A 10,690-nucleotide genomic window follows, 5' to 3' on the forward strand; every position below is an offset into this window, starting at 1 on the left:
TCTCCACCACCTTAAGGAATTCACAATTCTTACAGTTTATGGGAAAATGATGCCAATAACTCACTCAGCCAAGCTGAGTTATGGGAAAACATACTACGGCTTAAAATAATTTACCCTTTAATTGCTGGAAGATATAGCATAAGGAGTCTAGTCTAGTTTAAATGGTGACTCATTATCAAGAACATTCTTGAATAACATCTCCCCAGGTGGATCCCAACAGATAGCAAGACTGTGTGCTGAGGAACCCACTCTGGGAAAAACTATTCTAGACCCTGCCTAACAAGGGGTAGACCCCTCCCCAGACTCTGCAGTAACTATTCCTGGGCCATACGTCATGGAGGAAATACAAGAAAGAACTAAGATCTGTTGAGCTTTTTACTCTGCACCAGGCATTGTGTTGGACAATTTATTTTGATTAAACTGTCTCTTTTCTTCTTCTTCTTCTTTTTTTTTTTTTTCTTCTGAGAGAGGGTCTTGCTTTGTCCTTCAGGCTGGACTACAGTGTAGTGGTGCAATCAAGGCTCACTGTAACTTCAAACTTCTGGGCTCAAGCCATCCTCCTACCTCTGCTTCCCAAAGTGCTGGGATGATAGGCACGAGCCACCACAGCCTGCCTTTCTTTAAACTTTGTAGTCATACACGGTCCTAGGCATTGGAAAGACTTTATCTCATGTATTCTTCCCAACAATCCCACGGAGTTGTCATTACCATCTCCAGCTTGCAGATAAGAGCACTGAGGCTTAGAAGGGCACATGGTTTACTCAAGTCACACACAGTTGCTAAGGACAGAGAGATACAAGAATCCAGATGTGCTGGACTCTGGGTTTTTTCCACTCCACCATAAGGAACATCAGCAGAGGGGGCAGCGAGGGGGACAGTGGATCATAAGCGTCCCTGGGGCTCAGACCTGGGAGGGCTGCTGAAGGCTCTGGATGCATGAGTACACACAGCACACAAAGTTTTGCACACAATTTCAGGTTAACATCTCCTGAGTCTGAGCACCTCATTCCCCACCACTCCAGGGAACGTATAGATTAATCCTGGGAAATACAGACCACAGCCCAGCACCCCAGGTCCATCCAGGGGAGCCCTCTGCTCCTTGTGGGCTGGGAACCGGCCGCCCTGCTTGTCTCCTTCATCTTCGTTCCTGCACCCACCTCATCCTTATCCTCATCCTCATCCCAGAACCGCAGGCTTCAGACCAGGGGGGAAGCAGGTCAGCAGGAGGTGAAGGGGAAACCTTCCCTCACCTCCTGGGAATTAGAACAGCACAGAGAGGGGAAGAAAAAGGAGCCAAGACCTGGGAGTGACCGGAAGCAACGACGGAGGAGTCAAGACGATGAGGAGCCAGTGACTCAAGGACATCCGGCAACTTCACTTGATTACAGGGCCCTTCCTGGAAACGCGTGCTTCCCGGAGCCACCACCTGACGCCAGCCACCAGCAGAGGGACGATCTGGGCCAGGCAGGATGGATGCCTGGTGGGAGGCCCCACTGCCCTCACACAGGCTGGGCCCTCCTCTGGGAGTGGTGCTACTACTGGGCAGCAGGGTGCCTCCCTTCTGCTCAGGATCGCAGAAGAAAGTGCCGCGCTTGAAATCAGATCTGCCAGGCCTCGTTTGGTTTCACTTTGCCTCTCCTAAGAGCCGGGTGCTCAGCTAAGAGGTGGGAATTTCACGGCCACCTGGGGGTCTCCAGAGGGAGACTGGCAGATCTAAACTCCCTCCAGAGTAGGCAGGCGAAATCTTGCATCTTGGCCCTGCCGGAACTTGGGGACAAAGAGCCCCACTCCCTAGGTCACAAGCTGGCCTCAGTTTCCTCATTAGCTCTCAGAGCAACTGATAACATTTCATACCTCCCAAGTGCTGTGCTAGGGTGAGCACAATTCCACGTGTGCTATAAAGATGATGCTGTCGGCCGGGCGCGGTGGCTCAAGCCTGTAATCCCAGCACTTTGGGAGGCCGAGACGGGCGGATCACAAGGTCAGGAGATCGAGACCATCCTGGCTAATATGGTGAAACCCCGTCTCTACTAAAAATACAAAAAAAACTAGCCGGGCGAGGTGGCGGGCGCCTGTAGTCCCAGCTACTCCGGAGGCTGAGGCAGGAGAATGGCGTGAACCCGGGAGGCGGAGCTTGCAGTGAGCTGAGACCCGGCCACTGCACTCCAGCCTGGGCGACAGAGCGAGACTCCGTCTCAAAAAAAAAAAAAAAAAAAAAAAATAAATAAATAAATAAATAAATAAAGATGATGCTGTCACACCCAGTGACACTCCAGCCACTGTCACTTCCCAAACTTCACAGAGAACACCCACCTGAGAGCACCTAATTCAAAAGTTTGTTCAGTGAAATGGGCTGAGACAATGGGTTGACCCTTTTCAAAGTCCTGGGGGTTCCCAGGATTATCTGATGCAGGGGGAAGGGTCCCCCAAGCTGCTGAAGACCAGGTACAGATTCTACCCTCCTTCTGTAGTCTCAGCCAGCAGTGGGGGGCAGGAAACCCTCCAATCTGGTTTCTTTCCTGATCTGAGTTCCCTCATCCCATCACTTTTCAACCTTTAGTGATGCCAGAGAGAGGAGCCTGGCTCTTCTCAGACAAGATGGTGAGGTGGAGGTGGCAAAAGAGAAGCTCCTCCATTCCTTCCTAGGATAAGGGTAAAAGACAACTCAGGAATTTGCAGGACCCCGGGTGCTACTAGCAACAAATAATGCACAGGTCAGGCACCACGGCTCACGCCTGAAATCTCAGCACATTGGGAGGCAGAGGCAGAAGCCGGAGGATTGCTTGCGCCCGGGAGCTTGAGACAAGCCTGAGCAGCACAGTGAGACCCTGTCTCTAAACAACAACAACAACAACAACAACAACAACAACAAATTTAAATTAGCCAGGCAGGGTGGCACACATCTGTAGTCTCAGCTACTCAAGGCTGAGGTGGGAGGATCTCTTGAGTCCAGGAATTTGAGGCTGTAGTGAGCTGTGATCACACCACTGCACTCCGGCCTGGCCAACAGAGCAAAAAGCCTGCTCAAAACAAAAAATAATGCACAGAACTTCAACATGATCAACCCCCAATAAAATATAATCTGATCCTTTGAACCTAACCAGATTCTCCTTAGAGGTATTCACAAATTGTACTGCAAGCCTCTAGGCTCTGTTTGGGCTCTCTTGGGCTCTCTACTCCTTGTACCATTTGACAAAGCCTTAAACCCAATTCCAGGACTTGAGGGGAACAGTTCCCTTTCTGATGCTTCAGGGTTGGAGGCAACAGTGTAAGGAAAGAAGAAGGGTTGGGCGGCCATCGAGACCCACCCAAGGAGCGTCCCCCTCGGCCTCCCAGCGCTCCCAGGCCGCAGCGGCCGCGCCCATTTAGCTAGCTTGCTCGCTCGCTCTCCTTCCCTGCTGCCGGCTGCGCCATGGCGTTGGCGTTGGCGGCGCTGGCGGCGGTCCAGCCGGCCTGTGGCAGCCGGTACCAGCAGTTACAGAATGAAGAAGAGTCTGGAGAACCTGAACAGGCTGCCGGTGATGCTCCTCCACCTTACAGCAGCATTTCTGCAGAGAGCGCAGCATATTTTGACTACAAGGATGAGTCTGGGTTTCCAAAGCCCCCATCTTACAATGTAGCTACAACACTGCCCAGTTATGATGAAGCGGAGCGGACCAAGGCCGAAGCTACTATCCCTTTGGTTCCTGGGAGAGATGAGGATTTTGTGGGTCGGGATGATTTTGATGATGCTGACCAGCTGAGGATAGGAAATGATGGGATTTTCATGTTAACTTTTTTCATGGCATTCCTCTTTAACTGGATTGGGTTTTTCCTGTCTTTTTGCCTGACCACTTCAGCTGCAGGAAGGTATGGGGCCATTTCAGGATTTGGTCTCTCTCTAATTAAGTGGATCCTGATTGTCAGGTTTTCCACCTATTTCCCTGGATATTTTGATGGTCAGTACTGGCTCTGGTGGGTGTTCCTGGTTTTAGGCTTTCTCCTGTTTCTCAGAGGATTTATCAATTATGCAAAAGTTCGGAAGATGCCAGAAACTTTCTCAAATCTCCCCAGGACCAGAGTTCTCTTTATTTATTAAAGATGTTTTCTGGCAAAGGCCTTCCTGCATTTATGAATTCTCTCTCAAGAAGCAAGAGAACACCTACAGGAAGTGAATCAAGATGCAGAACACAGAGGAATAATCACCTGCTTTAAAAAAATAAAGTACTGTTGAAAAGAAAAAAAAAAAAAGGAAAGAAGAAGGGTTGCACTGAGTGAGGACTCGAGGTAGAGAGGAAGGACAGGCAGGGAAGAGAAGCTGGCACACAGAACCTGGCTTCGGTGGCACACCTGGAGAGATTCAAAGCTGGGGTCTCCAGACCAAGGTCAGTGACTACCAGAACTGCAGGGGTCGGGCAAAAGGAGAACCCGGAGTCTCATCCTGCGAGGTTGGAGGCTGCCCCAGACAACCTCTGCTACTGTGATGGCCAAGGCAGAAGATGGTGGCTGAAGCAGTTCTGGCTGAGCACAGACATCCAGGGATCCTTCATGCCTGGCACTGTAGTTTTTCTAGATGCCTTCAGCTCCATCTTTGGGGTGAAGGGGAAATACTAGGTGTACAGAGCAGTTTCTTACAGGTGGGTTAAGAATGGTAAGCCTTCATTAATGACCACACCCTAAACTGTGCTCACCTGAACCCCAAAAGAAAGACCCTTCCTCAGCTTGAGTGGAGGCTGACTGGAGATGGCCAGTTCCCCTGTTCCTGGCAAGGGAGGGCTTTGGATGCCAGCATTGCCATCCTGGCACAGAGCCCAGAGCTGCAAGTTGGCAGTGCCTGGGGGAGACTCCAGTGTTAAGTTAGTTGGAAGGAAGCCCAAGTCTCCTCAAGGTGGCGTATTTTAAGCTGGAGCTTTAGGGGCACAGTGAGCGGGAATATGGGAAAGTAATGTCTGAATTTCTCTCTTTTTTTTTTTTTGACAGAGTCTCACTCTATCACCCAGGTTGGAGTGCAGGACACAATCTCAGCTCACTGCAACCTCTACCTCCTGGGTTCAAGCGATTCTTGTGTCTCAGCTTCCCCAGTAGCTGGGATTACAGGTGCCCACCACCACGCTCGGCTAATTTTTGTATTTTTAGTAGAGACAGGGCTTCACCATATTGGCTAGGCTGATCTCAAACTCCTGACCTCAAGTGATCTGCCCGTGTTGGCCTCCCAAAGTGCTGAGATTACAGGCATGAGCCACTGTGCCTGGCCCTAATGTCTGAATTTCCTTCCCAATGCACCGCAAGCAAAAAGGGCTGGGTCCAGTGCCACATGCGGGCTCCTTCCAGCACTACCATCCAGTTCTCTGCCGAGAGAGGGCAGACATGGGTTTGGCCTTCCTGGAGAACCCCAGAAGCACTGGCTGGAGTTGGCCTTCAGGACACTCTGCCGGATGACCCCTCAAAGTGTCCCCAGCTCCAGAATTTGGTTATTTTCCTCACGGTCGAGAAAAATCCTCCAGTACATAGGTCAGAAGACCTACGCAGAGCTCAGGTCAGCTCTGTTTCCAGGGCAAGATTGCTCAACCCTTCTCCCTCCGCCCACAGGCCTTATCTCTGGCATCAACCCAGCTCCCCATTCCTCCAAGGGATGGACTCCTCCCTCCTCCAACAGGGACAAACTCCTCTGAGTCTCCAGAACCAGAATGAGAACACAGAAGGCTGGACTTACTGCCACCCAAGCGCAACCCTGGCCACTCTGGCTTCTGACTTCTTCACTTCGAACCCAATCCAAACATGGGGGCGTGGGATGGGGAAGAGTGAAAGGGAAAGGCCAACATCAAACACTTTTCGGCCACACCTGCGCACAGACAGTCCTGGCCACAGAAATCAATCAGTCATTCCAAAGGGGTAGAAGGGGTTGGAAGCCCTGGGCCACTGCCAACCCAAGGCCCTTCTGGAAAAGCTCCGGACTTGTAAAGAAGGGTTGGCCAGGGCTGGGTGCAGTGGCTTACACCTACGCCTGTAATCCCAGCACTTTGGGAGGCCAAGGTGGGTGGATTGCCTGAGCTCAGGAGTCTGCGACCAGACTGGGCAACACGGTGAAACCCCGTTTTTACTAAAACACACACAAAAAAATTAGCCAGGCGTGGTGGCATGCACCTATAGTCCCAGCTACTGGGGAGGCTGAGGCAGGAGAATTGCTTGAACCCGGGAGGTGGAGGATGCAGTGAGCCGAGATTGTGCCACTGCACTGCAGCCTGGGTGACAGAGCAAGACTCTGTCTCAGAAAAAAAAAAAAAAAAAAAAAAGGGCTGGCCAGATGCAGTGGCTCATACCTGTATGCCCAGCACTTCAAAAGGCCAAGGTCCGGGAAGATCCCTTGAGCTCAGGAGTTCAAGACCAGCCTGGGCAACATGGTGAAACTCCACCTCTACAAAAAAATAAAAAAAATAGCTGGGCGTGGTGGTGGGCGCCAGTAGTGCCAGCTACTGGGGAGGCTGAAGTGGGAGGATCACTTGAGCCCAGGAGGTCCAGCCTGCAGTGAGCCTTGACGATGACGCTGCACTGCAACCTGGGCGACAGAGCAAGACCTGGTCTCAAAAACATTAATAAATAAAATAAAAATTATTTTTAAAATGAAAAGAATGCTGTAAGATTCCTCTCCCAGGTCAACACTCATTCCCGTGACCTTTATACATGAGACCCCCCCTTTGCTTGTGGCTCCTTGGTCTCCGGTCCTGTGAGGCACTGTCTGGTTCCAGAGGCACCAGCACAGTGGAGGCAGGGTATAGAGGATAGGGACAAGCACGGTGGGTGGCCAAGGGTAAGAGAGAAACGAGGGGGAAAAAAGAAGAGGAATGTAAAAAGAGAGAGGCAGAAACCCCAAGAAATGGAAGAATCGTTCATAGTACAGGCCTAGGCTGTACCGCAGAGCAGGAGCAAACTGCCCTCAGTGGCAGGGACCCTAGGACTTCAGGGAGATTTCAGAGGGGAGGCGCTGAGACTCACCCCAGAACCACCAGCCATAGGATCACAGTGGCCCCCTCCTAGTCCCTGCAGGGGTCTACCAGGATGCCTGGGAATCTACTTGGGATCTCCCCAAATTCACTGAACTCCCCCCCTTGTGGGAAGGAGCAGCTGTCTTCAAGGAGTGGAGAGGCAAAGTCCAAGTTCAGAGGAGATAAACCACCCCACTAATCAGTCAGTCACACGGGCAGCTCACACAGGGTAGTTGGTGAGAGCAGGAACCGGCAGGGCACCCCCGCATTCAGCAGGCTCTGGCTTCCCAGCAGAGATAGAGCCTCAGGAGATCCTGGTGGATGCCCCATTATTGCTCCAGGAGCCCCTGGGGCTGCCAGGGGTTCTCTCAGGGCCTGGCTCAGTCCCAGCCAACTCCCGATTTCTGGGAGAAATCCGCAGCTCAGCAATCCCTTCCTTTGTGGCCTGTTCTTTGTTCTCTTAAAATTCAGTCCATCCTGCTGGTGGTCCCTCCTCCACCCTAGCCTCAGAAGGGGGCGGGGGCTGCGGGAGTTATTGGAAACCCAGACTGCCAAAGAAGTTGGCTTGCAGGAGGCCCCTGTCACCGGCCCCTCATTGTTTACACTCGCTGGATGGGACCTTTCTCTGGTCCAGATGGCTGCTGGTTTCGGACGAGAGATTTTCCCTCCAGCACACGGGCCCCTCCGGGGAGAGCAGGGGGCTTCGCAGCGAAGGGGCTCCCGAGGACTCCACCCGGATCCAGCTGCTCAGCTATCTGGGCAAACAGTGGGCACCGGGCACCCAGTAAGAGATGTGGGAGCTGGTCAGATTGCAAGGGGTGGGAGTCGTGGAGAGAGAGAAGTTCCAGAGGCAGCAAGAAAAGAAAAGGCATTGTATTTCCCCTCCATTCTCCCAGGGAGAAAAAGAAAACTTCCAAAGCCCAGGCCGCAGTCACTGGGAAAACACAGGCAACCTGGTTTGAGTTAGCAGAGAGCACCCCTCCCCCAGTACCTCTCGCTCGCTCGCTCGCTCTCTTGCTCTCACACACACACACACACACACACGCACTTCAGTCCTCTCCCAGGAAGCCGGCTCAGCCTCAGCCCCGGCTCCCGCCCAGCTCTCCAGCCCTCCTGGCCGGGGCACTCACCGACTGACCGGATCCCCGCGGGCAGGACGGCTCCTAGGGGACGTGCCGGAGGGAGGGGGCAGTTTTGTAACCCCGGCTGGGGGCGCTCCGGGGAGGGGGCGGGGCCAGGGACGGCCGTTCCGCGCGCACCCGCCCCAAGCGGGCGATTAAATCATTAACCAACCGCTCCCGCCAGCGACCCCGCGGAGCGCGCTGAGCTCTGGGTGCACCGGCCCCGTGCGCAGCAGCCTCTCGGGCTCCAAAGGGACGGGCGGCTCGACTGCTCTCCCCCTGCACCCCGCCGGGAGGCGCCTCGACCTCCCGGGCTTCCGAGGGAGCGGGCGGGGCGGGATCCTGGCGGGGAAGGGAAGGGTTCGCGGGGCGGGAGTGGGGGAACGGGGAAGCATTTGTTCCTTTGGCCATTCCCTTCCAGACAGCTCCTTCCCGCTGGCTCCCCGGCCGCGTGACATTGGGTGGCGTGTGCTGCCGTGTGTGTACGAGAGCGAGATGTGTACACGCCTCTGCTCAGGCGGAGAATTCGGTTCTTATTCATGGAGAACTCCGGGCGCACACACGCCCCCCTCGCGGAGATCGCGGGCCGCGCGCCGCCGATTGCTGCCCTCCTGCCCACACCGACACACACCCCATTCCTGGGAAGGGGGAGGCCCTTTAAAACCAGCCCCCAACCCGCCCAGCGGCGCCCTCGGCCAAGCCCAAGAGTTCCAAAGTAGAAAGGAAATCGAGTCCCGGCGACGCTGCGCCCGGCTCCCTGCCACCCCCTCCTCCGCACATCCCGCTCTGCCAGGACACTGGGTGCGCGTCTCCGGGTCCCAGGCACCGCGGCGGGTGCGGAGAGAAGCGCGAGCGCCGAGAAGTGGGGACTCCGCGCCCCTCTCCCCGCGCCGCGGCCTCGCATCCCTAGCTTGCATCCTCTCTGCCCCACAGGGGGGCTCGAGCCCCCCCAAGCCCACCCTGAGCACCCAGCGCGAAGGCGGCTACCACAGCCAGAGGCGGGTGCCCGTCGCCTACCTCGGTCCCCGGGGACCCGAGCGCCGACCCAGCTGCGCTGTCTCCTCTGTGGGCTCCGCGCGGCGGCGGGGGTAGCGGCCCCTGTCAGCGCCGGCGTTTGTTTCCCTCTGGCTCTCGGGCTTTCAGGGCTGGGAGCCGCCAGGACACTCCCCTTCCAGGCTCCGCCCGCGCCCTCCCCGAGCACCCCTCCGCGCTGATGTCACGGCGCCGCCGCAGCCAATGGCCGTCGGGAACCTCTGCCCGGCTGCTCGGCCTCCTAGGTTCAAACCGAAAGCCTCAGACTTTCCCAACTCCATATGGGGCAGCCTGGGCCAGCCCGGCTTCCGGGAGACACCCCGGCCCAGCCTGCGCTCCGGCCGCGAACCCCCACAGGGGCCCCCAGGGCCAGGGGCGCGGCTCCCTCCGGGGGCCTGGCGCGAGGCTCTCTTAAGGCTCTTCCCCATTCGAGCCAGGACAGGAAACCAAGAACTCCAGCCCAGGTGGCGTCCCTCGTTCTTGCTCCCTCCCGGACCTGCTAACCGCCTGGCTCCAGTACTGTTGGGAGTTGGGGGCAGGAGGGCTGACGCCACCAGCTTTGTGGGTGCCATCCCAGACTCTCGCTGGAAACGAGGGAGCAGGGAGGAGCCGGCCAGCCCCGAGGCCAGGCCTGAACTGGGCGTCAGAAGGGTTTCTACAGGGTGACAGCCCTTGAGCTCCCCGCATCCCCAAGTCTGTGCCTTTGCCTCCTAAGTATCAGCTGAGGCTAAATTTGCTCCAGGTGAACGTCAAGGAGATCAACTCCTGAGTCCCAGAGCCTGAATCCAACTCCCAGGCCTTGGACTCCATTCTTTTTAGAGGAATAGTTTCAGTTGAAATGATCATTATCAAGGTACAATGCCAGCTGCGAAGTAGTCAACTAAAAGAAAGTGGACAAGGTGCAAAGTGAAAAGTTCCCTTGCCTCTAGCTAAACCCCAACCTCGGTTTTTAAAGGAAGTGAGGGTGGAGGCCCCAGACCTTCCCTACGGCTTCAAGGTCACTAAGCCCTCAGGGACATTCTGCTTTCTGGGGACTGCACATTTCCGTTTCCCTCTGCAGTGCGACAGCAACCAGCTTTTGAGATCTGATGGTCTGACCACTCCATCCTGCTGTGAAAATTAAATTCTGGGCTGGGCACAGTGGCTCATGCCTGTAATCCTAGCATTTTGGGAGGCCAAGGCAAGTGGATCACTTGAGGTCAGGAGTTTGAGACCAGCCTGGCCAACATGGTGAAACCCTATCTCTACTAAAAATACAAAAATTAGCAGGGCGTGGTGGTGGACGCCTGTAATCCCAGCTACTCGGGAGGCTGAAGCAGGAGAATCGCTTGAACCCGGGAGGCGGAGGTTACAGTGAGCTATTGCACTCTAGCCTGGGTGACAGAGGGAGACTCCATCTCTAAAAAGAAAAAAAGAAAAAAGAAAGGAAAATCAAATTCTGAACTGGACATCTGGAGGAAAGGTAGGGTTCGGAGCCACTTGGGAGGCAGACACAATGTGGATTCGAACCCTGGCGGGGTTATCATGGATGTAAACCAAAAAGTGACTAAAGCAGGTCTCAATCAAACAGAGATT

At 54.9% G+C, this 10,690-nt stretch overlaps 2 protein-coding genes across 5 annotated transcripts in view; one reads left to right on the forward strand and one right to left on the reverse strand.

Annotated features, from left to right (window-relative positions):
• Positions 1-9,239, reverse strand: part of LOC105469099 (CDC42 effector protein 4) — a 30,528-nt gene extending 21,289 nt beyond the window's left edge. The window contains exon 1 of one of the 4 annotated variants that reach the window (XM_011719689.2): positions 9,101-9,239. The gene's annotated coding sequence lies outside the window, so the exon portion shown is untranslated. Of the gene's footprint in view, positions 1-8,092; positions 8,689-9,100 lie in introns of those variants that run through there. The other 3 variants (XM_011719693.3, XM_011719694.3, XM_011719690.3) reach the window with 3 other exon arrangements.
• LOC105469098 (NEDD4 family-interacting protein 1) lies at positions 3,306-4,159 on the forward strand. The gene has a single exon (XM_011719688.2). It carries the CDS (start codon positions 3,413-3,415, stop codon positions 4,076-4,078), a length of 666 nt encoding a protein of 221 aa, XP_011717990.2. The 5' UTR covers positions 3,306-3,412; the 3' UTR covers positions 4,079-4,159.
• Positions 9,240-10,690: the final 1,451 nt, after the last annotated feature.

The sequence above is a fragment of the Macaca nemestrina genome, chromosome 17, assembly GCF_043159975.1.
Source record: "Macaca nemestrina isolate mMacNem1 chromosome 17, mMacNem.hap1, whole genome shotgun sequence".
Classification (NCBI taxonomy): Eukaryota; Metazoa; Chordata; class Mammalia; order Primates; family Cercopithecidae; genus Macaca; species Macaca nemestrina.

What these genes read in the sequence shown, in the direction of transcription:
- LOC105469098 (XM_011719688.2), top strand. Translation starts at nt 3,413, where the DNA reads ATGGCGTTGGCGTTGGCGGCGCTGGCGGCGGTCCAGCCGGCCTGTGGC.